General features: G+C 45.2%; 1 protein-coding gene across 14 annotated transcripts; it reads left to right on the forward strand.

Annotated features, from left to right (window-relative positions):
* The first annotated feature begins 4,347 nt into the window (after positions 1-4,347).
* ppip5k1b (diphosphoinositol pentakisphosphate kinase 1b) lies at positions 4,348-27,912 on the forward strand. Of its 14 annotated transcripts, none has more exons than XM_028957452.1 (31): positions 4,348-4,463; positions 6,313-6,595; positions 6,675-6,870; positions 6,967-7,057; positions 7,365-7,450; positions 7,599-7,753; positions 7,825-7,926; positions 8,046-8,207; positions 8,314-8,435; positions 8,589-8,690; positions 9,161-9,247; positions 9,433-9,508; positions 9,721-9,830; positions 10,363-10,386; positions 11,280-11,365; positions 12,148-12,273; positions 13,805-13,926; positions 14,384-14,566; positions 14,656-14,797; positions 14,874-15,097; positions 16,057-16,184; positions 16,570-16,693; positions 17,252-17,359; positions 17,451-17,567; positions 17,671-17,808; positions 17,913-18,009; positions 19,463-19,588; positions 20,513-20,575; positions 22,509-22,667; positions 25,297-25,434; positions 25,897-27,912. In XM_028957452.1, the coding sequence occupies exons 2-31, from the start codon at positions 6,428-6,430 to the stop codon at positions 26,004-26,006; spliced, it is 3,672 nt and encodes a 1,223-aa protein (XP_028813285.1). In that variant the 5' UTR covers positions 4,348-4,463; positions 6,313-6,427; the 3' UTR covers positions 26,007-27,912. The 14 variants fall into 14 exon arrangements, with proteins under 14 accessions (XP_028813285.1, XP_028813287.1, XP_028813291.1 ...); XM_028957454.1 differs by having other exon boundaries at positions 16,579-16,693; positions 25,897-27,911; XM_028957458.1 differs by lacking the exon at positions 22,509-22,667.
* Positions 27,913-27,914: the final 2 nt, after the last annotated feature.

Here is a 27,914-nt window from a genome sequence, read left to right on the forward strand (position 1 = left end):
TCTAACATGAACTTGCAATCCAAGTTGAAAAGAATACTTCAGCAGACACACACTTTCATCTACCAGATGATCCTGCTATGGTGTGGGAGAAAAATGACTCTACAGAAAACAAACATAAAGCCTTGGCTGAGGAGATGGAACTGGACGAGCGGAGGTGGAATTTCACACCTCTAAACTTCCTTCCGTTCCAGTTCTCCTGTAGTGCTACGTCCTGATCATTGGGCCCGGAAGTTTTTTTTTAATCATGCTTAGGAAAAAAGACAGAAAACCCTGAGAAGAGGAATATAAGATATTCTGTCTTGATTGTGTCTAAAGACCACATTTTCTCATGTCTGGAGGACAAACTAAATACAGTTCAAATATGGCAAAGGAATGTGGCACAAGACTGTTTTAAGCCAATACTGTGGCTTGGGTGTAACTATGCAAGTTTGTCTGTCTGTATCAGCTCCAAAAATACCAAACATGGCCAGTTTGGCCCACAGGCGTGAGGGGACGTCTATGCAAATCATTTTCTTACCACTGATAAGGCATGTCGCGTTGGATAAGAGGCTGGGAAAGCTGTTTGAAGTCATTTGAAATCTACGAAGCTGAGTTTCAGAGGTGGCTGGCATTAAGAGAATATACTATTTTTATTTACACGCTACGCGTTGGCCTTGTTCAGAAGTTAGGACTTCCATAAAATTTCAACTCTTTAATGAGGAGTTTAAAATGGTAGGAGCCCCGGCGATTGACAGCTCTCACAACACTACTTCCTCATTCTGGATGATTAAAACCCGCGTCCATCCATATGCCACCTGCACAAGCAAGTTTCATTCTTATTTTATCGATTTATTTATGTCAATCGGGAAGACTTTACAGTTGCATGAAATGTTTTTCCTATTAATTTCTTGAGATTGAGATCTGTGTCAGTGTTCTTGTATATTACAAATTGACAACTGTTCATTTTTGTAGCTGCTTGTATGTGAATAATGAAGTCAATATATGCTGGTAGTCAGTCACCTATTTAGAGTCCAATTCCAGCCCAAAACCTCGAAGTGCAGAGTCTCAGCTGGGCTGAGATCGACTGAGTGAAACCGAAGAAGTTCTCCAACATTTCACACCTTCGAAACGTTTCAAACACCCAGCACTACATTTACATTCACATTTACGGCATTTACCAGACGCCCTTATCCAGAGCCCTTATACAACCGATTAAACAAATTCATTCCATAATCCAGACAGTCGGTCACGTGTGTCAGATATGTTAATTGTGCAGAGCCGCACTGTAACACCTTTACATGGTAAATCCCCGCGCATGGCGCCCATTATGCGGCTCCTTTATAAATAAAAATACCACGACCCCGGGCAACGTAACGTGAGCTGAAAATCGAAACAGGGATAAATCTATACCGCGCTCGAGGGTAAACAAGCGCAGGCTTGTTGAACGCCACGCCGGCGCTGACTTGCTTTATGTAACGCGCGGAGACGGGGGTGAAAGATTTGCGGCCTCCCGCCACGGGACACGGGGCTTCGTTTTTTTATGGAGGAATAGGAACAAAATAAAACCAAAATCTGTAGGACGGACGGCCGTTAGGGGCAAAACAACAAGGACCCAGTGTATTTGCTAATGGTTTATGATTGTTATTCCAAAGGGTCCCCAGTTTTAACCAGCCCGGGGCAGACATGAGTCTAGACTTTGGAATGAATGTCTGTGTTTTAGAAATTCTACAATGCATCTAGCGTCCTGGCTGTTGCATGTCCAGCTAAGACACGCTTATAGGAACTCTACAAGATATTCATGCTCATTTACAGTCAGGAGAAAGGTCGCCTCGGTCCTGTATGGGACCTGGAGGTCAGACCTGGTGCCCACGGCCAGTTCATCGTCTCAGCAGCATGAGCTGGAGCCGCTTGTTCATGCCGGCCGAAAAAATTCCCTCTGTTCCCGTCTCCGTTCCTTAACATTTACATTTACAGCATTTACCAGACACCCCTATCCAGAGCGACTTACAATCAGCAGTTACAGGGACAGTCCCCCCCCCTGGAGACACACAGGGTTAAGTGTCTTGCTCAGGGACACGATGGTAGTAAGTGGGGTTTGAACCTGGGTCTTCTGGTTCACAGGCGAGTGTGTTACCCACTAGGCTACTACCACCCATTCCCTAACCTTTATTCAACGCCCTTCCACACGGAGACAGTCACATGTCCACAACACTTCCCCCCTTCAGATGATCTGTTACTCTGGGTTCTTGTCCTTCATTCGCCAAACAAACCTGTTCTAAATATGAATGGAAATAAAAGAAAAACTCTGTGACGTGCGAGGGTCAAATGCTCAGCTGTCTGTGACGTGAGCGCTGTCAGTCAGTAGGACAACGCTGTCACACCCCGACAGCTGATCGATGACATCCGAAACACGGCAGCAACGTCCAGGTACAAAATAGACTGGCGATCCACACCACACAAAACCACGCGAACTACGTCAACTCCGCATCTCTCCTCTCCTCGGAGAAGTGAGAGAGAACCCCGTCTCCTGCGCGAGGGGGGGGGGCTTCCACATAAGAGTCCCATTGACTCAGCTGACAGCCTCTCGCTGCCCATCACGGGTGTAAAAGTCCCCTTGTGTTACGCACTTTTAAAATGAAGTGGAGGTTTACAGCAACGTTCCACTGCGCATGGAAACCATGCAACATTAATACATGGAAACCTTGTGAGTCCTTGTTTGACTGTTTGTAGCAAATTGTCTGACAACATTAGATGCTAGATTTCATGAGCAGTCATAGTCGTCAGCATAAAACCGAATTATTCCGCTTGATCTGTAATGAAAGTAGCTGAACTCTTGTAACCACCACGTATGAGCTGTTACAAAATCCCCTAATTACTGCAGGGATTACTGCAAAAGTTGCATCAGATTGTTAAATCCCGGAGCCCATTCCGGGACACTTGGTGCAGGGCGGTGCCTTAGCCAGGGCGGAGCGCCATCCCACCACAAGTGGATTCTACGCCAAGGACAAGAATCGCACTAAAACACAGTGGTCACACATGAACTTGATTTTTATTCATGTTGAATATGAACATGTCACTGTTATATATACAGTAAAGGTCAAAAGTTTGGAAACCTTCTCATTCGATGTCTTTTCTTTATTTTCATGACCATTTACGTTGGTAGATTCTCACTGAAGGCATCACAACTATGAATGAACACATGTGGAGTTATGTACAGCCCTTATTACACCTCGCACTGCACCTCGTTTACTCCGAGCCTCCAGTACTGCTCGCCTGGTCCCTCCATCTCTGAAGGTAAAAGGAAGACGCTCATCTAGACTCTTCTCCGTCTTGGCCCCTCGGTGGTGGAATGAACTTCCCCTCGAGGTCAGAACAGCTCAGTCACTGAGCACCTTCAAATGACAGCTCAAGACCTTCCTCATTAAAGAATATTTAGATTAAATTGTAATTTTCTTGTTGTCGAACTTTGTGTACAGAATCTACAACAGAGTGAATAAAATAGATGTATTCATAGTTGGGGTCCTAGTGAACCGGAATTGATCTCTTCATCGATGGTAACTTAAGCACGTTGTAAGTCGCTCTGGATAAGGGCGTCTGCCAAATGCTGTAAATGTAAATGTAAATATAATTAACAAAAAGTGGAGACCTGGCCTCCACAGTCACCGGACCTGAACCCAATCCAGATGGTTTGGGGTGAGCTGGACCAACAAGTGCTAAACACCTCTGGGAACTCCTTCAACACTGTTGGAAAAGCATTTCAGGTGACGACCTCTTGAAGGTCATCGAGAGAATGCCAAGAGTGTGCAAAGCAGTAATCAGAGCAAAGAAAGTAGAATATAAAACATGTTTTCACTTATTTCACCTTTTTTTGTTAAGTACATAACTCAACTCCAATGTGTTCATTCATAGTTTTGATGCCTAAAGTGAAAATCTACCAACGTAAATGGTCATGAACATAAAGAAAACACATTGAATCAGAAGGTCCAAACTTGAATGTCCAAACGTTTGGCCTGTACTGTATATGATATTTCAGATGTGGGCAAACATTAACAGATTCATTTTTCACATTTTTCACATCACTGCCTCTACCAGGTGATCGACCGTGTTGAACCCCCACTTCCACTGGATCCTGTGGTAGCCTAGTGGGTAAAACACAGGCCTGTGAACCAGAAGACCCAGGTTCAAATCCCGCTTACTACCATTGTGTCCCTGAACAAGACACTTAACCCCGAGTGTCCCCAGGGGGGGACTGTCCCTGTAACTACTGACTGTAAGTCGCTCTGGATAAGGGCGTCTGGTAAATGCCGCTCAACATCCCGTACTGTAGATGGCGCTCACGGACGCGCTGCGCCGGCCGCCTCCCCGCCGCCGAAGGCCAGAAGAAGCCCGTTCACGTTTCCACACACGCACACGCACACACGCCTCTCGCTGGCGAGGAGAGAGGAGGAAGTCGGGTGCGGACGCCACCCCACCCGTCGTGACAAGTGAGTGTCGCCGCACGTCGCCGCCGCCTCGGCCCGGGCTCTTCTGACGGGGTTCGGAACTTTTCGGGACAACTTCGGTGACAGTCGGGGTCGCCTGCTCGCTGCGTGTTAACGCGCCGTCCTCCCGGAGTGGCGAGTCGCTGCAGACGTTGCGCAACAACGCAACGCAGCGGTAATAATGTATGGGCCAGCCGTTGGTTTTGGGGTCCCCCGCCTGTGTCTTTGTCCGGCTGCGACGCCCCACAAGCAGGAGACGCCGAGGGCGACGGGGCGGGAAACGACAAATTCGAATTGGTCTCTGGCGACTTCCTGGGAGTCAAACGTATAAAATAATGTTGTCTTGTGTACAGTTTCTGGGCCCATTCCCTCTCCCCGTTTCTCCAGGACCCCCAGTTCCCGATTGAGGGGGAAAGAGAAGAAGTGGCTCCGCCCACCTCGCCGGTGATCGATTGCGATTATGGGAAGTAATGATTAACAGCGGCGTGAACGATTTGGCGGACCGGTCTGGTCCGGGTGCGCCGTGAACACGGAGCTGCACGAATTTATTCTCTGATATGGAGCAAGTCACGGGTTCGAACCCCACTTACTACCATCGTGCCCCTGAGCAAGACACTTAACCCCGAGTGTCCCCAGGTGGGGGGGGGGACACTGTCCCTGTAACTACTGACTGTGAGACGCTCTGGATAAGGCCGTCTGATAAATGCCGTAAATGTAAATGATTAAAAGCCTAAATCTTTTACCCTTCAACCCAGACCCCACTGCTTGAAACCTTCAGATTTTCGGTTCAAATATGTACTGTAAACCGGTGCTGCTAGAATGATGCTGATGCCACCGTCATCTTTCGCGACTCGTGTGTGACCTGTGGGTTGGCACGTTTATCGCCAGTACCAGATCCAGGGGTGTTAGTTTGAACGCAGGGACTTTTAACGTATATCTTTACATTAACTTACGAGCTTGTTTGCGAGTTTGTCTTTCCTCGTTGCCCCCCCCCCCGCCTGTCATCACCTCTGGGATGGAGTTATGGGGTTATCTTTAGGGGGGCCACAGACCCCGGCGGTGGGAACTATTCCTGGGACGGGGCGGAGGCAGACGGGTCATGTGCCCTCTGCAACAATGTGTGGCGCGGCTCTCTGTTGTTTCCTGCCAGGCTGCACACAGCCGCGGAACTTTGGGTCGAAAATAGAACGTAGCAGCGAAATGCTTTTTAAAACGATCTCGTAATCTCTTAAATTCCAAAATGTTTATACTTGCAGAGCATTTGTCCGCTATAATGACCCGTACCTTTGTGATCGGTGGAAAAATGCAGGGAAAAGAGGCCACGTCGCAGTAGTCACAACTGCTGGTGATGTGAATGATTACCGTAATGCCGATTCGCGCATTTTGCTGGCCAACATCAGGAGGGTCTCGCGGAAGGACGTCCGATTTACGAGGCCCGGTAATATCTGGACGAAATGAGCTCGGTGTGACGGTTTTGACGGGTCTGCCACCTTTCAGGTCGTTACCCTGCAGATTGTGCTTTTCATGGGGTGCGGTTTATCAGTAAATCGTGTTTTTATTTTTATACAATGCGCGTATTGAAAGATGGACAAACAGACGACTCTTTATCAGTTTCGGCGCGAAGGTCACGGCGCACCGACCTGCAGGACAATCCCCCTGGACCTTCAAAACTACAAATTCATAAAATATCTAAACATGATCTAATAAAAAATATAAATAAAAAATAGTACGTGTACCCCCAATATCTTGAATAGAACGTTCTGGCTTTTGAATGTTTTTCCGCACTTGAAGAATGGCCGTGTGTATAATCAGGCGTGGCGGTTGCATGAAGTGTGCGCGTTGTGCGTTGCAGGCCCGGGAGCCCCGTGCGGCGCCATGCCTCTGCCCGTACCCCGGGACCTCCCCGCCGAGAGGCGCCCTGACATGTCACAGTGGGGCTCGCTGCGCTCTGATGGCCCTTGACTGGAATGTCACATTTTGAATGCCGACCCGGGACGGGCCGCGGGGGGCTGCCCAGGTTCCTGGTGGGCTGCGATGACGACGAGAGCCCAGGGTCGGAGGACGGAGGTATGAGGAGCGATTCGGAGCCTCGCGATGGAGAGGAGGAGGAGGAGGAGGAAGAAGAGGAAGACCCAGTAAGTTCCTGGCTGTTTTTTTTCTCCGCCTTCTTGACCGCGGTGGTGCTGAAAATGAACTGTGATAAATGCACGTCAGTCCTCAGAGCGGCAGGTCGTTGTGGGCATCTGCTCCATGATGAAGAAGTCCAAGTCCAAACCCATGACCCAGATTTTGGAGCGACTGTGCAAATTCGAGTACATCACCGTCGTCATCTTCCCCGAGGAAGTCATACTCAGTGAGCCGGTGGACAAGTGGCCCCTGTGCGACTGCCTCATTTCATTTCACTCCAAAGGTGACACGCACACACATTAAAACACACACACACACACACACACACACACACCTGAAACCTCCAAACGTTACGTACAAACTTCTTCCTGTTTCTTAGGTTTCCCACTGGACAAAGCGGTGAGTTACGTCCAACTGAGGAGCCCGCTTCTCATCAATGACCTCAACATGCAGTACTTCATCCAGGACAGGTAGGAAACGCGTGAAGTATGTGTGTGTGTGTGTGTGTGTGTGTGTGTGTGTGTTGCTGCTCTCCTGACTGCACAAACAATACAAAAATGTATAAATACATTATAATTTTTCTTCGTCTAGCGCCTAACAATCTCTGAGCATGCTCTTCGCTGACAAGTTGAGCATTATCAGGGCTCTTAGTTTGTAAACTCAATATTCTATAGAAATCGAATGAGAATTGCTGGTGTCTGGATAAAAGCGTCTGTTAAATAAAGTAAAGTAAAGTAATACGAAACCAACTGCGTGTGTGATTTTTTTTTTATTTAGACGTGAGGTGTACCGAATCCTGCAGGAAGAGGGAATCGACCTGCCGCGCTACGCTGTGTTGAACAGAGACCCCGACAGGCCCGAAGGTGCTCGGCTGTGTCCATTTTTTCTGGTTTTATGGTGACGCTGTGTTTTGTAGTGCGTGTGCCGAGCAGAAGTTGGACGGGGAAGTTGTATCACAATTTTTCGTCAGTACGTACGTGTCCCTGTAGCCCAGCTGTCCTTGTCCTTCAGAATGTAACCTGGTGGAGTGCGAGGACCACGTGGAGGTGAACGGGGAGGTCTTCCACAAACCCTTCGTGGAGAAGCCAGTTTGTGCCGAGGACCACAACGTCTACATATACTACCCCACCTCGGCAGGGGGCGGGAGCCAGCGCCTCTTCAGGAAGGTGCTTTCCCGCGCCCCGTTCGCCGCGTTTCCCGTACGGTGCCGTCCTCCTTACTGTCCTGTCCTCTGCAGATCGGCAGCCGCAGCAGCGTCTACTCCCCGGAGAGCTCCGTGCGAAAGACTGGCTCGTATATCTATGAGGAGTTCATGCCCACAGACGGCACAGATGTGAAGGTGGATTATTATTATTATTATTTTTTTTTTTTTAATAGTTTGTATGAATAATAATAATAATAATCCTGCAGCACACGTGGTGTTTAAACGTCTTCCGTAAGAATGGCGTGTATGTCCAGGTCTACACCGTCGGCCCGGATTATGCCCACGCCGAGGCCCGCAAGTCCCCTGCTCTGGATGGGAAGGTGGAGAGGGACAGCGAAGGGAAAGAGATCCGCTATCCGGTCATGCTCACTGCCATGGAAAAGCTGGTGGCGCGCAAAGTGTGTCTGGCTTTCAAAGTAAGTGTCTGTTTCCAATGCGTTCGTCCTGATTAAATTTTTTTATTATTTTATTATTATTATTATTATTATTATAGGTCTTGTGTGTGAATTCTCTGCCCTGCAGCAAACTGTGTGCGGCTTCGACCTCCTCCGAGCCAACGGCCATTCGTTTGTGTGCGATGTCAACGGCTTCAGCTTTGTGAAGAACTCCATGAAGTATTACGACGACTGTGCCAAGGTTCTGGGGTAGGTGACGCCCTCCCTGCTCCCTGAAACCGCTCCTGTTGATATTCTGATGCACGCAACATCGTCTAGGGGAGATGGGGAGAAACGGTGTGGTCACAACGAGCCGGAACTCACGTGGTGCACCCCCCCCCCCCCCCCCCCCCCCCCCCCCAGAAACATGGTGATGCGCGAACTGGCGCCTCAGCTGCACATCCCCTGGTCCATCCCCATGGAAGCAGAGGACATCCCCATAGTGCCTACAACCTCAGGAAGCATGTGAGTGCCGAAGATCTCACGATCGCAGAACTCGAGGATGAAACAAAATATAATTTTATAAAATAGCAATGCATTTATACAATATGAAGTGTCTAGGTGCACCATCGTCCATAGCAAACAGACAATAGACACATTTGAAAAGGGCTTTTCCTGATGGGTCAGGTTAACAGAGTTATGAAAAACTGGTTGGGCGTTCTTGGAGATCTTTAGGTTTGTGAAACTAGTATATATATAATTGTCTTTGTACAAGAGTCCAAGAAGGACGTTTTGTAATAAGGAATTCCTGTAATTTAACAGCAGGGTCTGCTTACGCACGCGTGATTCTGTCGTTTACGTGTCGAGCCCCACCCGGCACACGCTGCGGCTTATTGTTGGCGTAAGACGCCAACCCTCCGGGTGCGACAAGCACGTTCCTGCAGCGCTGTTCTCGGTGTAACTCACGTCTCCCTCCCCCCCCCGCCCCACCCCAGGATGGAGCTGCGCTGCGTTATTGCCGTTGTTCGCCATGGAGACCGCACGCCCAAGCAGAAGATGAAGATGGAAGTGAGGAACGCCATGTGAGTCTCCGCCATCATCATGTCAGGCACCTGACGGGGACAGTCCCCCCCTGGAGACACTCAGGGTTAAATGTCTTGCTCAGGGACACGATGGTATTAAGTGGGATTTGAACCTGGGTCCTCTAGGTTATCGGCGAGTGCCTGTAGTGCTCTGCTCGATGTGCTTGTTCTTCCTATTTGTGCAGGTTCTTCGACCTCTTTGAGAAGTACGGAGGCTACAAGTCAGGGAAGCTGAAATTAAAGAAGCCCAAACAGCTGCAGGTGTGTGAGTGAGACGTCTCTGCTGTGCGTTTACCCTGAAAATGTGTCTCATGTGGCCGATTTGCTGAATTAAACTCTTAAATACACCAAAACAATCACCCTGAAGAAAATCGCCTGGCTTTCCGTAGCCGTACTGACCGAATCTCGGTCTGAATGCACTGGCTGTTGGTGGAGATTTTGAACCCTTCGTCCCTGTGTGATCGTGTCGCCAGGAGGTGCTGGACATTGCCCGCCAGCTGCTTTTGGAGCTGGTGCAGCACAACGACTGTGAGATCGAGGAGAAGAAGTCCAAGCTGGAGCAGCTGAAGACCGTCTTGGAGATGTGAGTGAGCTGTTGCTGCTGCTGCTGCCGTGCTTAATTCTTGGTCAGCGGGTGTTCAAGTTCACTCACGTTCTCGGCGTTTTCTTTTAATCTCTGTACCACGACCACCATTCTCGGCAGCTTCTGTCCAATTATAAAAAAAAATTAAGCGCTTTGGTGGAGCTAGTCTGGGTTGCCGGGTGGGCACAGCTTCTACTTCCCATGAGTTCCATCATATCGGACAAGCATAAGCAAGGCCCAGCACTAGCTAAAGTAGGAAACGGTATCAGGTATGTAACTGATCCCGTTTCAGTATCCAGGCAGTGAGCGTTTTACCGCATTACCCCCTCCTGCTTCCATGCGAGGGTCGACATGACCGTAATCGCAGTCTTTGGGAATTTGGGGTGGAGAATGTCTATGGGTTTCCTTCACTGTACTCTACTGCAACTGTTTCATCTCCTAAATGCTTCTCTCACTGGCTTTCGTTTATGGGTATTTTTTTGTTTTTTTTTGTCTCTTTCCTCCCCCTCCCTCCCTGTTCTTTTCTCCAAAGGGAATCCAGCGTGAATGAAAATCAGTATGCACCCCTTTCTTTTCTTTCTCCTCCTTTTTGACCCTTATGACTCCTGTAACATCCACTAAACCCCCCAACAAAATACGGCCTGTAACCTGCAGTGTCCCATTTGGGGACGTGCAGTAACCACAAGGCCCACTGAAGCCTGAGTTCATCTTAAAACCTCTCCTCTGTGTGCTGTAATATGCATGAGGTCCTGGAAGTGTCCCTAATCTCTCACAGTTTCCTTTGAACCTTGCTCACCCCTGTTGTCCGCCTTTAAACGTGAACACGATTAATCAGTCAATTGCTTTGCACTGTCAGATAATGACTCAGGACACGTGGACTTGAGCGTTATCTAGTGTGGTTGTAACATGATCTCTAGCACTCATACAGGACCCAGGAGGAACCTTGTTTAGGTTCAAAAGGGCCAATTTTTACAGCTTCTCTGCAATTTGGTATCTGCAATGCGTATCTGTGGTGCTCCTGATTGGCCTTTTTTTTTATTTTCAATCAAACCTGTATCTCCAGGAATCTGTTAGTTCTCACAACCAGCAGTATGCATGACCTTCTGCCAAGCTGCCCTAACTGTAGTCATGCTATAGAACAGCCAAACAATCAGTTAAGAAGAAGGTGATGGTTGGCAACTAGCTGGTTTTGAAAGCGTCTCCAGAGACTGTTTTGCATCTGCCTCACTGATGGTATCGTCTTACATGCCCCCAAAGCCTGCCGTATTCGACTGGACAGCTCTGGTATGGCACAGATTAACACGTGGGCCGCCTCGAAAAGGTCACCCAGGCACATGTTTCCAGAAACATGGCGGCGCTAGCGACGGAGCGCCTGCTGGCTGTTTGAGTCTGAGAGATGCTGCCGGGGTTTCGGATGCATTGTGCCCTGTGGCTTGTCTCTCTCCGCAGGTACGGCCATTTCTCAGGGATCAACAGAAAGGTGCAGCTGACCTATCTGCCCAACGGCCAGCCCAAAGCCTCCAGTGAAGAGGAGGGTATGTTCAAAGAGGAAGCACAGAGTTAAATCTTTGTTTCGAAGGCTTATCTGTGTCCTATAAGAAAGCACCACTAGATGGAGCTGCTAAAAATTATGAACGTGCACACTGTTCACGGTAGCTATACTTAGTTGTATTTCTCCATATGTCTCCAACAAATTATTCGAGACCATTCAAAGCGTCAGAGTCTCAGATAACTCCGTAACAATATGTACTTATGAATAATTTATATATACATTTTTATCTTTAGGCTGTGCTACTACAATACATCCAAACCTCTAGTGAAGGTGTAATAAGAAATATAATAAAAAAAGAATATTTAAGTAAAATAGTTAAATACCGGATTGACATAGATTGATATTAATAAATGTATAAGGCTTCTCATTACTGTACTTTTGCATGTAATGAGATGGGGATAAATAAAGTGGCAACAAATGAATGAGTGTGTATATGTCAATCTTGTTCATATCCTGTTTATCTGTTATTAACCCTAAAAAGGTTTAATGCTCAATTAATGCTAAAGTCTTACTTTATTTTGCTGTCATAATGTCAGAGCACATGCCCCTGGTCTTGGCTAAACTCCTGCAGAAAGGTCCAAAGAAAGTGTTTTTTTTTAAATATATATATATATATATATGTAAATAAACACAGTTTTTAAGACTGAGCTACGGTATTGTTAGTCAGCTTTTCCGCCACCCCGTGTCCTGTGCACGTGCGTTTGGGAGTATTTTTGTTGGTGCGCGCGCGTGTGTAAGTCTTTCTGGTATCTCTCTCCGTTGCAGATTCTCAGAGAGAGGGCCCGTCTCTGCTGCTGGTGTTGAAATGGGGCGGGGAGCTGACGCCTGCAGGCAGGGTGCAGGCTGAGGAGCTGGGCAGGGCCTTCCGCTGCATGTACCCCGGAGGACAAGGTACACCACACAGAGGCTGGCATCCAAAGCCTTCATTTCGTCAGGAGTGCAAGCGACTAAATTAGAATTAGTTATGCTTGTTGCTTTGCATGAAACACCCTTCTTTAACAAATGACAGATGGAGCGGTGTGTTTCTGAACGTCATTCCGAACGTGTCGTAGCTATGAGGCACATCAGCAAAATTTTATTCTCCGGTGTCGCAAACATCAAGACTAGGGCTAGTATCATGTCAAGACTTTGCCAATGCAGTTCCTTAAAATGGTGAATGTGTACAGAAACGTCAGATTCAATAGTTCACCATTTTGAGAAACAAAGGAGGAGGGAGGAGACAGGATCTTAAATTCAGTGTTGCCAGATTGGTCTTGGGTCTTGTATTCGATAATTTGGGAATTGATGAATCCAAATCTCATTTTAGGTATAATAAGTAACTGCATCAGTTACATAATTGTCAGAACGTTTTGTGGACTTAAGTGGGCTGAAACACTTTGCTATCTGGCAATACTGGTCATGCTACTTTTGCACTTGTTGCATTTACATCATCCAGAATGAGGAAGTATGGTCTGTGAAAGCTGTCAATCCCATTTTCCCCCCATTTTAAACAACTTCTTTAGGACACAAAACTATAAAAAAATGAACAATCATTAAAAAAAAAAAATTCACCTGTAAAGGGTCCATTAATCAGAATCTCTGGAATAAAAATATGCTTCTGTGCGCTTAGGGTGGCCTCAGAATCCTGTTTGGACAAGAGAACAATGTTTCGCCCCGTGACTCATACAGGAAACACTGCCTGCTCACGGCATTACTCCGTATGCATTCGTGAGCACAAAGCTGAGCAATGATAAAAGCTCATTTGAAAAGAGGGGCCTTGTATACAGCACAGTTCTGCACTGCACGCTGTAAACAACCAGCGCACTTCAGAGCATGAGGCAGAAGGCCCCCCCCCCCTTTTTTTCTTTTTTTTTTTTTTGCAGTATGCAATTGTCCTTTTCTCTTTTCACCTCTCGAACTGTAAGGTAGACGCTAACCGTAGGTCCCTTGGCTGCGAATCCCCTATTGACTGTGGTAAGGGCGGCATCGGACTGTGAGATTGCCATTAATATCTGTGGCGTGTTGCAGTTTCATTTTCACCTAAAATCCCAACCTCCATTGGACGTGACTAATGCCACTGATGTGCGCTCAGCCGTTTGTTTTTACTGTCGACTGTGATGGGGAGGGGTCAACAATGTTGTCTCGGTGCAAGAACGTTGTCAAACCTGAAGGCTGATTTCAGATGCTTGTCAGACGTGTCCTGTAAAAAAATGACATTCCACAATCATCTAAATCTCCCCATGTAACATCATCAACATGCATGAAAAATTATGCAAATGCTATTGCCTGTCTATGTACAGTTTAGGATTGAATTTATGTGGTGGCCATTTTTAGCTTCTATAAACCAAAAGCATATTAGAAAGGCCCCATCACCTCTGATTTTGTGCTCCTGTTTGGTCATTGATATTTTCTGTCTAACCTATCCTTTCTCCTCTATTGTAAGGCGACTATGCAGGCTTCCCCGGCTGCGGTCTTCTTCGGCTGCACAGCACCTACCGACACGACCTGAAGATCTACGCCTCCGACGAGGGCAGAGTACAGATGACCGCTGCTGCTTTTGCAAAGGTCTGACATTTTCTGTTCTTTTCTGGGTGTTTAGTTGTGTTGCCATGGCACCAGACATGTCTTAGAACTAATGGCAGAACTTGGGTGGGTGATGGGCAATTGAATGCATCTCATCTGTTTATTTATTTTTTTCTTATGTCCTTCCACATTATTCTTCAGACCATATCAGTGAAATGATTTTGACATGCTCAATAAATTTCTGCAGCTCCTGGCCCCTTGATGACTTTTTCCATGTCTGGGCAGTAACTTAGCTGTGTATAACTTATCCCAGTGGTGCCGTTTTTCCTCAATTTCCTGAGCATGATTTAATTTGATGCCATTTTGTGACTTGATGAATCTTTTTAGGATTGTTAGGTTTTTTTTTTCCACCCAAATGCAAAACAAGCATCCAATCAAGATGAAGATTATTACTTTTGAAATCCAGTAACATTTGCAAACTTTTGATTTTAATGTGCAGGGACTCCTGGCACTGGAGGGTGAACTCACGCCCATCCTGGTGCAGATGGTGAAGAGTGCCAACATGAACGGCCTGCTGGACAGTGACAGCGACTCCCTCACCGACTGCCAGCAGCGCGTCAAAACCCGCCTTCACGAAATCATGCAGAAAGACCGTATCTTCAGCGAGGAAGATTACCAAAAGGTGAGCCTTTTACACAGTCCTGTGCGATTCTAGATCTCTGTTGATATAAATGGAACATTTCTTTTCTAATGGACACAACATTGTTTCAGTTGGCCCCGTCTTGCAGCCTCTCTCTGGTGAACTCTATGAAGATCATAAGTAATCCAGTCAGCACCTGTGACAAGGTCTACACCCTGATCCAGAGCCTCACAAGGCAGATCCGTAAAAGGCTGGAGGACCCAAAGTCGGCAGGTACGTCCCGTTTTCAGCAGCTGAGCCCCTGCTCTTGATCTGAGGATGCTACAGACTCTCCACCCTTCTCCGCCAGACCTGCAGCTGTATCACAGCGAGACGCTGGAGCTCATGCTGCAGCGCTGGTCGAAGCTGGAGCGGGACTTCCGCACCAAGAGTGGGCGCTACGACATCAGCAAGATCCCGGACATCTACGACTGCATCAAGTACGACACACAGCACAATGCCTCACTGGGCCTGGAGGACACCTTGGAGCTCCTCCGCCTGTCACGGGCCCTGGCTGACATAATCATCCCACAGGTACTAACGGGTAATGATGGGCACAGCAGTTCTTCGGAAACGGTTATCTAAAAATATTCATTCAAAAGATTTGTTCACCGTATCATTCAGTGCCTGGCGGGAGGTGCCTGTGAATCCCGAACTGAGTGTTGTGGCTGTGTTCCTCTGACAAACACCTTTTTATAAAACCTAAATTCGTTTATAAATCATGATGTTTCAAGTGTCCTGTCCTATGGTATGCTATTTAACTGGTCCATTACAAGGACTGTATAATTCACGCCAAACACAACTACTAATCTGGTTTAATCTGCTCTAATGAAGGTAGAACAAACTCACTCTCGCCATTAAAATGCTTGGGACAGAAATTGCCCTTTCTTTCTTTTGCTCTGTCTAATTGATTTATTGTGTGTGTGTGTATATACTGTATGTTTAATTATTTTTTCTGTTATATTTAATATTATGCCTTATCTTGTCTTTTATTGTAGTTTTGTTGTGTGTTCCATTGTTGATTGTACGGTGTCCTGGTGTGTCAGAAAGGCAAATTGAGCTCAGTGAGTGATCCGTTCACTGAACATGTACCCACAGTACATGCAGTGAAGGACTCGCACCGAACATGCACCGTTCCCTTGCAAATTGTCGCAATGAGAGTCACGCATTTTCTGCGGGTTTTATACACTACTTATTACCTGCTGTGTGCTACTGAACATGCCACCCTTCCAGACCATCCAACACCAGAGCATGCTGTCACACCTCACACCCCAACCATCCATTATTCTATTTTATGTATTTTTATAACTAATGCTTTATATATGCGCAGTCAAAACAAAGTGATTTTGATTTTTCGCACCGGCTGACAGCTCAACTGAACTGAGAAACGAACAAATCACTTAAAGTTTTGAACGAATCATTCGCGAACTACACAATTTGTGTGTTTTACCTGTCTTTACTTCTGCTTCCCTGCTGTTGTCATGGTTTTCCAGGAGTACGGCATCAACAGGGAAGAGAAGCTGGACATTGCATACGCCTACTGCCTGCCTCTGGTGAAGAAGATCCAGCTGGACCTGCAGCGGACTCACGAAGATGAAGCCGTCAACAAGCTGCACCCACTGTAATTCTCATGGTGTCTCAGACATTCTGCATAACTTCTGCTTGTTCGCTTACTTTGCCAATGCTATTTTGTTTTGCAGACCCATAGCACATACAGTAGATTCCTTATCAAAGTGCATATTAAAAAGTTAGATTAAGGATTTTGTCTTTGTTTTGGTCGTTGTAGTTTTTCTTATTCTGTTGACTATGTTAAGTGACCAATTGCAGTAGCATTCAGTGTAACCCTGAGGAAGAAATATAAAAATTAATTAAACTATAACATGTCTGAAAGTAAAGCAAGTTGAAATTGACAGTGCTGTGGGTTCACGTGATCTTACGCTTGCTTTGTGGTTGGTCGCGCGAATGAACCCCTGTGAGTGATCAGGCTTTGTCTTTCATCCCCCCTGGTGGTTTAGGTACTCGCGGGGCGTGATGTCCCCGGGTCGGCATGTCCGGACCCGGCTGTATTTCACCAGCGAGAGCCACGTCCACTCCCTGCTCAGCATCTTCCGCTATGGAGGCCTGTTGAACGTAAGTCCTGCCCAGTGTGAGTAACGCTGTCGGTGTTTGTGCAGTTCATTCATGAAAAACATGAATGAATACAAATAGATAATACAAATAGATAATAATTTTTGTTTTTAATCTCACAGTTTACAGTTCAACTTCATGTTAGTGTTCCCTCATTGAACATTGACCACCGTTCACTGTGGAAGCCCAAAAGGCCCATAGATACATAAACAACATATTAGTGTCACATTTACATCAGCATGTCAAAAATGTAAGCATCACTAATGTAACTGTAGCATATACAGCCACAAAGGTGTTAAAATGGTCACGTGATTGTTTTTCATGTTATGCCACGCATGCTTCTCATCACAATGTTTCCTACAGGCTTATGCACTTTATTGCCGATAATTATGATGAGGTGTCATAATACATAGTTCCTAGTTGACAGTGTTCTATGAAATGCATTGTTTAATGTGGCTCCTGTTTACTCTGCTGTTTTGGCCTTCCGTAGCTAATAAGACATGAATCTACTGTGCAGGTTGAAGGCCACGGTGCTTGTGTTAATGAAGGTGTCTGTTATAGGAGGAGAAGGACGAACAGTGGAAGCAGGCCATGGATTACCTCAATGCCGTGTCCGAGTTGAATTACATGACTCAGATTGTCATTATGTTGTATGAGGATAACAACAAGGTTTGTTATTTTCTTATATTTCCCACAGTGCTTCTCACTTTATATTCACTGTAGATGTACTAATGTTCTCCATGAACGTATGTGTGGTCAGGATCCCTCGTCAGAAGAGCGGTTCCATGTTGAGCTCCATTTCAGTCCTGGGGTGAAGGGCTGTGAGGAGGGGGACAACGTGCCCATGGGCTTTGGCTTTCGCCCAGCCTCTTCTGAAGTGAGTTTGTGTGTGTGTGTGTGTGTGTGTGTGTGTGTGTGTGTGTGTTTTCTTGTAGAAATATATCTTGTTGATTTTTTTTTTTTTTTGTGTGATACTTCAGAACAAAGAGAAGCAAACTGACCCGGGAAGTCTGGAGGACCTATCACAGGACGAGCCAGATAGAGCTGTGCTGATCGAGCCAATCAGCATGCAGAAGAGGTCGCCGCTTATCCGTAACAGGAAGGCTGGCTCCATGGAGGTACGAGGTATCTCTCTTTAGGTCACTGCCCTTTTCAGAGGGTTACACGTATGCTACTATTGAGGTCTGTGTCCGTGTGCGCATGTGGTCACTTGTTATTGCAGGTTCTGTCTGAGAGCTCCTCCTCCTCACGGGCATCAGCCTATCGCCTCTTCCCGTCCTGCTCTCGCCAGTCTCCGGAGATGAAGCCCAGCGGCCTGGGTGAGTTTCCACTGTTCTACTGCCCACCCTGTGCCAGTACCACTGCAGCAACATTCCCCTTGTTGCTGGTGTCAGCAGCACGTGCCACCTCGCCGGGTGCTGTAAGTGACCCGTTCGGGTCAGAGTGGTACTTCTCGGGCAGTTGGATGATCTGTGGACAGAGACTTGAGAACAAGGCCAGGAATATGCAGCCCTCCTGCCAGTCCGCAGCTAAATAAGGAGACCAGTTGCGTCTGGTTGCTATTCCTGTCTTATCATATCTGTGTCGCTTCATTCCCAGCGTGGATGGAAAAAGCCTTTTTAATGAGCCAGCATAGTGCCATCCAGCCCCTCTTGAATACACTTAATCTCAAGAGGGTATCAGATTTTATTAATGTAAACAGCAGTGGAATCAAAGACAGATCCAATAATCTGACAAAGTGAATTATTGTGCTGTTAATATGCAGTTTGGGTAACTACAGTTCATGGTAGAGTGTATATAAAAGTGCAGATCGGTTGGGTGACACTGTGAATAAGACTGCGATCCCGTTATCAGCAGGACCTCAATCCCAACTGCATCCTTAAACATCAGAGCTGACCTTTAGGGGTTTAATTGGTGAGGTGACAAAGCTGGATGCAAAGGGTCAGTTTTTGAATGGGGAACTTCACAGAAGTTCACTTGCGGTATAGGATCAGGCTTAATCCTTCAAATCTAGTGTTTAACGCAGATGTCTGATATAGATGTCTGGTGCATTACCAGTATCTACTCTGACGTGTACTGCGCGCTCTAAAATGCATGGTACCAAAAAAAAAAAAAAAAAACACAAGGCCTCATTTCCAGAAATTGGTAAGATTTTATTATTCTAGTAACATTCTTCCCATGTTAGCAGGTACTTTTGCTTGATTTTAGGCAGTTTGCATAGAATTTTTTTTGCTGTGTTTGAAACACTGTGCTGAACCAACACTAATAAAAAAAAAAAAAAACAGTAATGACTTAACACTTTTTACTATAAAGTTTTTAATATAATACATTTTCATCCCAGTGCTTAGGTTGAGTGTATGTGGACTGAGTACAAATTCTACGGTGGGCTCTGGCTTTACTCAAATGCATGTGACAGTTGTAATCTAGTACAAATGACTTACCTTTTATTGTAATAATATTATTCCTTATTCCTGGATAGTTATCCATTGGTCACTTAATTTGTCCAACAATTGAAATTTGTTGAAGTTCATTCAATTCAGGACATTAAATCCAAGACTGACCAGAAGCCGCGATATTTATCCAGGCGTTTATGTCCCTGCTTACACACACAGACCTGTGTGTGAAAAGTGGCTCCATGCTTCCATGGAGTTGGACAGGCCACATTAATTTCAACGTAAAGCACTCCTAAGCCTCCCTTAATGACCCCATAACATGTCTAACGTGAGAACTAACACAACACCCCTCCCCTCACACCATGGTTCTTCCTCGCAGGGGGCATATGCTCCGGTCTCTTCAGTGCTGCTGGCCTGGGAGCGTCCTCTAGTGCCCCCAACCTACAGGAGCTTGGACAGACGCACCCCAAAAAGCCATTGTTCCCCAGGAGTTCCCATAGAGATGGTATGTTCTCAACTCCTCTTTTCAAGGGGGAAAAACATGGACCTAATCATTCATATTTTTTTTTTTTTTTTTTTTGAGCCCATGTTGCTCAGTCCACTGTGAGTCCCTGATCCCTTCATAGTCAATCGGCGCAGCAGCACTTGTTCATAGTAAATCCCGCAGCCGAACCGAACCGGTTTGGATTAACTCTTGTGTTTGCCTGCGTAACACGCCTGAATGAGGCCTTGCTGGGCTGTTGAAACAGTTCAGTAAGGTCAGTGGATGAAAGTGCACGCATTAACATTGCCTCAAGCCTGCAGACCTTGTTGTCTTGCATTTTGTGTTGTACAGCATTGGGATAAACCAAACGTCTGGGTTTCGTTAGATTATGGTGTCGACACAGCATCACACATTGGCTTTTAACAAAGTTTAATATTACATATTAAATGTAAATGACACATTAATTTTGTATATAAATGTAACAGAAGAGTAGGTGGTGGCGTACAGACAATTGTGCATTTCAGGGTCCGGACCGACCTTCCTCTCACTTTTTGGCAACATCTGCATTGACAACTGTGTCCACTGGGGGTCCCTGTCTTCTCAGGGAATGGACCAACGCAAACAGAAATTTTGCCATGTCACGGTATTGAGCTACAAATCCAAGGACATAGAAAACTTAAATCTCAAAGGTTCTCAAAGAATACTTATTTTGGGGTGCAAAAATAAGTATTATTTTGCAATTAATTACCAAGCTGCTAAAATGGCGAAATGTTCATTTCTGTTTTCTGCTTTAAAACGATGTTTCAGCTGCGCTGTTGCGAGCCGAATGTCCCACTGCTGGATTAAAGAAAAGAGAAAAAAAGACTGCATATGCATTCTTTTTCCTCACTGCTGGCCACAAACCTGCCCTGACCGTAACGCCAGTTGCTTCTTTCTTCTCCTCAGAGCTGCTCTCTATGCCGGCAGTAAAGAGATTTTCTGTGTCATTTGCCAGGCATCCAACTAACGGTATGTCTGCTCTTTTCTAGTCAGCCTCCCGCTCACGCCTGCCCTGCATGTCCTCAGGAGATGAGAATCTCTCTCTCTCTCTCTCTCTCCTTCTCTTGTAATTTTGTGGGACAATTGTGGTGTTCCACAAACTTCTCCTCACTCGTGTGATTCGTAAATGTGACCTTCCACCCTCTCCCTCCACAATCCCTCAGTTAACCTGATTTTCCTTTTACCCCCGTCACCCCTCTGGTCTAGTGGATGATTCTTGCTTTCCAAGGGACACCTGCATGCACGCTCCACATGAATATATCTGAGGACATGAAGATATACTTTCATGTGAGGGGTATCGCTGGACCGTCCTCTGTCTCACTGGAGAATCTGTAACCCCAACACATTTACTCTTCAGTCTGATGGTGTGTCTCTGTGTTGAGTGCTTGGCTACGTTCACGCTGCAAACATGCAACTCCTACTGCAGTTTAGTACATCATCACTGTCACTCTACTGACTCTCTGTGTCCTCCTTACCGATAGAATATTTTTAAATCTGAATCATTTCTCTGGATCGTAACACGATTCCGTTCATCTGTGCCACTTCTACCTACAGAGGGTCACACTACCGTATGGATACATGAGGCAGATGCAAAGCAAAGACTTGGATAACCGTGACCATGCATTTTTCAGACTTGGGCAACCGTGACCACACATATCTTAAAGAGCCGTGCAATAACAAACATCTTGTGTAAAGAGTCGGTCACTATGGTAACTAGGTTTAACTCGTCAGCGTGTCACCACTAACAGTCTTCGTCCGCTTCGGCAGCAGCCAGTGCAACACAACTTTTTTAACTACAGTGATAATCAACCAGCTCCAATGATAATGTCCACACATAATAATGTAAAATTAATCCATTGATATTAATTATTCCGGGGCAGTGGTTTGCCATAGCGGGTCAGAAAACATACCCGTAATTGGAAGTGTCACTGAGTTAAGCACCGTCCCCAAACACTGCTCCCCGGGCTCCTTTCATGGCTGCCCACTGCTCACCAAGGGTGATGATTAAAAGCAGAGGACACATTTCGTTGTGTCACCGTGTACTGGGCTGCAGTGTTTCACAATGACGACTCACTTCCCCCTTTTTTCTACCCTTGTCTTTAGTGAGATTCCGAAACCAGTTGTAGTAATAACAAAACATCAATGATCAGTTATAATAATAGACTTTTTTATTACAAATGATTAATATTAAGATTTTTATTTGTTATTTGAGCCTATTGTCAATTTTTGCAGGACATCCCAGACTTTTTTACATATCATAATATTTTCTTGGTACAGAGATAATATATTCTACCATATATTGTTTTTTTTTTTTTTTTATTATTATTTTTTTTTATTTAATATGTGTGTGTGTGTGTGTGTGTGTGAGAGAGAGAGTTTAGTAATGACTTTTTAGTACCACGTACTAACTGTTACATTGCTGGGCTAAAGTATTTTAATTTCTTCAAAGCAGAAAACCTCTGCTGTGATGGCAGCTTTTTACATGTAAGTTTTCCTACAGGCAGCTTTTTAGTCATGTAATTGATCATGATGCTGCTTCTAATGATTCCTCTGGTGTGCAGAGCAGCCATGAAGGTAAAGGGAGATTCTGTCATGGGCTCCATGTTTTTATGGGCCTTCAGATGTTATTGATGATGCTGTTTAAAACCAAATATTTGTGAGTAAATATGTTTATAAGAGACACTGCATCGTTATTCATTAACCTCACCCTTCCAGCAGCTCAATTTCTCTGTTCTCCATTCACCTCCCTCCTCTCATCCTTTCCCCCTCTGTCCCATTGTGGTTTCTGCCCGTCCCTGTCCTGATTGTACCGCCATCTCACAAGTCCTCCCCTCCGTTCCTCCTCTTCCTCTTAACCCTGTCCTCCTCTCCCCCTGCCCTCCCCTGCTTGTTCCTCTCTCAGAGCCGGCGGAGGAGCAGCGGCAGCAGCGTGTGCTCCAGCTGTTGCCAGGTCTGTCCTGTAACCCAGCTCTAGCCCAGCACCTGCACCAGTGCTCCTACCACCTCCGCCTGCTCAGGAAGTGGCTGAGTTCGGGGCAGGACCCCCCCGAGTGCCTCTCCGGTCAGCTTCACCCCGCTTCTCCTCCTCGCCTTCATTCCTCTCTTCCCCCGAAGCCCCTCCTCCCTCACTCGTTCTTACTTTTCCTCTGTCACGCATTCTTTTTCTTCTCCGTCTGGTTCCTCCTGCATGAAGGCAGCCGGCTGATTCTTTCTTTCTTTCTTTCTTTCTTTCTTTCTGCATTCAAATGAGCTCTTATGCTGTTTGATGCTCCAAATGCAAAAATCTAAATACACAGGAAAAAAAAGAAGAGAACTGCCTCTGTTAGCATGTTTCCATGCATGTATGGAGGAAAAGAAACGCTAAAGCCTTGGCAGTAGCATTTGATGCCTTATCAGACATAGTAATTTGAGATCCACTGTACAAAAAAAAAAAAAAAAGAAGCCATCACACCTGCGCCTCTGCATGCCGGCAAAGCCACAGGCATGAAATCCACCCGCAAATTGTTTCTTTTGCCCTCGGCTGTGCAGACGCGACGGAGCTTCAAGCATTTGGAAAGTTTAATGTTCTGAATATAGTCGGAATTCTGCAGTCAGCTGAGTCTTTCATCTTTCGACTGGGGTTCTTATGTTCTTCATGAAGAAGAACTCAAGAGGTCAGGTTGGAAGAATCATATTTAATGGACAAAAAAGTGAGTTGTCCATTCGGATCAATGGTCACGCCTCCACACAACAGAAAAGTTTTAGGGGACCCTTACATGTCGTACGACTCGATTTAAGAGTCAGCAGCCTTTGGCTGAAGGCCTCTTAAGCAGTGAAAACCGTGGACGGGTGACATCGCCATGGTTATTAGAAGCTGCGCGGGCCGCCCAGTGAGCTCAGGCCGCCCTGATTGACGGGCCTGTGAATTCCCTTCACTAAAGCTGATCGGACTCATTAATTAAAGCCCAGCGCCTTTCAAACAGCGCCGCTCTGGTTTATCTCGTAAGCCCTGCTGGGTGCCAATCAGCCCAGTTCATTACAGAAACGGTGTCAGACCTACGAGAACTTTTATTATCCTGGATAATCTGATAAATGGACTCTGTCTTACTGTCTTACGGTTTCCGTCTGGAACTAGATAGAAGTTTAGATAATTAAAAAAAAAAAAGATAAAAGTGTAAAGCCCACCCGTTGGCCTGAAGTTTGGACTTCAGGCACTTCGTTGACCTTGTTAATCTGACTCCATTATTTATCAGCAATGTATTCTAACTCTTCTGATGGTACCTAGACATACATGGCATGGCACAATACAACTTACAAGTAACTCCAGAGGGGGAGCCTGGAATAGGACTAGATCCCAGAAGATGGACCAGGAATCTCACATCTTATGATTTTTAATACAATTTTTTTTAAATAAGTATTTATTAAATAGACAGAAGAATAAGTTCTAAGCAGTAACTGACTACTTTTGACAGCTTTTTATGTCACAACATATTCATACAAAGCTCATCAAATGAACCACCTCTTGCCTTTTAGTCACAGCAGTTGTGAGACTCACATCTAATATGTCTTGTTCAATAGTCAATAGTTTGATTCTTTGTGGATAAATAACACTACTGACTAAAAAATTACAATTGAATGTGTAATGTTACTTCTCATAATAATTTTTAAAAGGAGAATATAAATGAATTAGTATGGTGTATATTCTATTACTAGTAATCAGGGATCTTGCCAGTTCAAATCCCCAACCACTGAGGTGCCACTGAGCAAAGTACCGTCCCCACACACACTGCTCCCCGGGCGCCTGTCATGGCTGCCCACTGCTCACCAAGGGTGATGGTTAAGTACAGAGGACACATTTCACCATGTCCCAGTGTGCTGTGCTGTCTCTTCACTTTTCACTTCATCCATGAGAGATTGAGGGTAGAGCCGCCACCCATCCATCCACCTTATCTGCTCTGACAGCGTCTCAGACTTTGGTAAAAAAAACAAAAAAAAAAAACATTTTCTGAGAATCTGCCCTTCGAGGTTTAGGCTTAACCACTCTCTGTATGTGATTGTCTGGTTGGGACATAAAATCCAACATGAAATACGCTTTGTGTGGAACCCCTCCACACGCACGCTGTTCCTTCTGAAGATGCCGTTTTATTCTTTAATTACTGGAGTAAGAAGGGCCCGGAATGAGCTGCTGCTCTTTCATTTCGGACCTATGAACATTATGAGCCAGGTTCCCAGATCGATATTAAACCTCAACTTAGAATAAACGATCCACTGTTATCTGGTGTGGATATTTGGTTTACTTTCACCAACACTTACAAAGGACGTGAAACCAAGGTACCAAATGGTCTTTGATCTGTCCAGATTATAATTTTCCTGGAGTTCATCTGAGCGTTCCATCTGGTGAACTAGTGTGGCTGCAATTGCACAGAATTTTTTTCTTCCGTTTTCATTGTTTTGCTCTGTGCCACCGTAGTCTTGGCCTTGGTGCCTGTGGTATGATATGAAGCTCTAGCAACGGCATGTTCCTCAGTGCTCTGCTTCTGGGTCAGTCGTGAAAATTAGGCATGTGACTCCCCAAAGGCTCAGTGTGTGGTGAGCTGATTCTAAAATAGCTTTGTGGATTGTGTGTGTGTGGGTGAATGCGGGGTTGTTTAAAAGCTCGTGCTGGAGACGTGTGTTGGACGCTCGGTGCTTTGTGTGTCGTCTGGCTGCAGGGTTCGAAGGCTGCTCCATGGTGCCCTCTATCTACCCACTGGAGACGCTGCACAACTCTCTTTCGCTCAAGCAAGTGGACGAGTTCCTCACCGCCGTGTGCGAGAGCGGTGGCGACACCAACTCCAAGACCTTGAAGTGTATGTAACACACACACACACACACACACACACACACACACACACATTTGCTACCAGGACATTGGAATGGAATTATCTGACCTGCCCATTATGTACAGCAATAATAAGTTTAGATTTACACAAAACCGTGGCAGAGAAGTGAGTGTTGCTTGAAAAAAAGGCTAATAATTCATAAATGTTGAAATTGCAATGTTATCCCCACCCATCATGCCTTTTTAGTTCAGTTTTCACTACTAACAAAACTGAATATTCTAATTTCACCATAAGATGGTCCTTTATTAGTACCACCAGTGGGAAATTTACATATTGCCTATAATAAGGATTTAAGACCAATTTAAAGCTCCTTATTTTTGAATACATATTTAATAGTTTTCATTAGTCTGCTCTGTTAAAAATGCTTACAAAGCTTCATATTTAGGCTTTCAGTCATTAAAAGAAGTCATCTGTTTCTTCCACCCCCAGCTCTCTCTGCCCTGTTCGACTCCAAGAGTCAGCAGTCCCTGGACAGCTATGCCCAAGAGGAATCTGCTTCCACGCCCTCACATGCACCCAGACCACGGCCTCTGGTGTGAGCTCAGCTTCCAATACACAGACCGATGGAACCTATCAAGAGGAGGTCCACGCACACGCTGTTAAGACCTCAACCAAAGTTGGACTCTTTGCTTGTCCCATATAGCCGTTTTTTTTTTTTTTTTTTTTTTGTTCTTCTGCTGTCAGACGCCAGCTTATTTTTTTTTCCGGTGTTGTAGGGGCTGCTGATTAATATCTTTCCTCCCGCCTGCTCACAACTCCCTTGTTCAAAAGAAATCTGGGTTGCTCCAACTCCAGCTTTATCTGCCCCAACGCTTTAACCCATTTACTTTTGTCATTTTTTTGCCTTTGTTGTGGGTAAGCGCTCGAGGATGCAAGTGTCCTGCAGATTAATAGTGCATTTGTTCTAATTGGCGTTGCGCAAGAACATTTCGAATCCCCACAGACGTCTCTATTTGGGCCAACATTGAAATGAAACTTGGCTATTACTGTGTTGGACTGAGCAGTTGTTGGTAACATTAATGCTGTGTGAGACATAAAGGATTTTTGTCTGTCCGCATTCTCACTCAGGTGGTCCTAAAATAGCATCTATGGTGGGCGTAGCACCCCCATCTGTGCATTTTCCAACACTACCTGACCCATCTCCAGTTGAGATGCATACATCATCTCTGTATTTGCCAAATAGAGTGAATAGGCAGACGCCCTGCCTCGGTTTGTGCTTTTTGGCTAATTTTTCAGCCAATAGAGTACTTTTATGTGTGATTCAGACTCCGCCTACTCTCTGTTATTGACTACGTCCACCCAACTATCTGTTCACTATCTGTTCAGGGGTCTACATCAGCCAAACCTGAATCATGATGAGCACTTGAACACAAGTTAGTGTTTACTTTTGTTAGCTTTTTTTGTCCTCACATTCTAAATGTTTTGGTTATTCCAATTTTCCAAGGTAAAAATAGGGCTCTAATTGTAAATGTTTAAAGACTTGAAAAAAATATATATATATTTATGTTGAAAATGGCTTTGTACAGTATATAGCACCAGTGCCTCAGATCTGCTCATTTGTGATTACAATTTTCTACAGTATATTTTTCATAAGACAACCACTCCATAGTACAGAAGTGGAGGCTCATGGAACGTCTGCTGCATATCTGATCCTCGTCTAAATTTGAACATTTTGCAATATCTAATACAGATATGTTGGTAATGACGAACACTGTATAGGACATATTTTCCCTGTGTAGTTCATGGTGTGCGATGCATCTCAATTTATATATGCACAATCTGTGAAATCATTTTATGTCCGTATAATTTTAATTTTGGACAGTGGACACCAAAGAGATTTTTAGAAGTTTTGTTTTATACAAAATTTCTAAGAAGATATAATCCCAGTATTTTTGTTTTAGTTTGCTGTGTTTTGCCATTGAGTGGGATGTGAAAGCCCACGTTAACCGTACCTTCTGAAGGTCAGTATTTGACAAGGCAGGTATTGTCTGTGGAGCCTTAAGGTTTCACATTCTGCTGTGTTCAGGACTTTTTTTTTTTTTTTTTTTTTTAAATGATAATGATGATCATGGTTTTTGTCTTTTGGTTTTAATTTAATCTATGTGCCTGGGCTTAATTTAATGATGATGTTGTGATTTTTATATTTTTTTGGAGAATTGAGCTGAGAATTGCACATAAAATTGAAACAACATGGCCTTTCTTTGATTTTTATTTTATTAGTTTTTTCTACTAAAGACTTTGGTTTCTATTTACTTCCTTTATTCTTTTCTTTCTTTAATATTATTATGGAAAAGGGTGATACAAGACAATAATGATGAGTCATTCATTCCCTGCCTTTAGCCGCAGCACGTTGCCATGGCGACTGGATCTGTTCCCCTTATTGACTTGCACTGTGAGCAACTTGGTGAATGAACGGGAAGAAAAGGGACAGTCATGTACACCTTCAT

This window comes from Denticeps clupeoides, chromosome 17, assembly GCF_900700375.1.
Source record: "Denticeps clupeoides chromosome 17, fDenClu1.1, whole genome shotgun sequence".
Taxonomy (NCBI): Eukaryota; Metazoa; Chordata; class Actinopteri; order Clupeiformes; family Denticipitidae; genus Denticeps; species Denticeps clupeoides.

Bases quoted from the DNA above. Each gene is read 5' to 3' on its own strand.
- ppip5k1b (XM_028957452.1), top strand. From the start codon at position 6,428: ATGTCACATTTTGAATGCCGACCCGGGACGGGCCGCGGGGGGCTGCCC. The intron at 8,436-8,588 runs GTAGGTGACGCC...CCCCCCCCCCAG, and splicing joins GACTGTGCCAAGGTTCTGGG to AAACATGGTGATGCGCGAAC. The intron at 11,366-12,147 runs GTATGTTCAAAG...TCTCCGTTGCAG, and splicing joins AGCCTCCAGTGAAGAGGAGG to ATTCTCAGAGAGAGGGCCCG.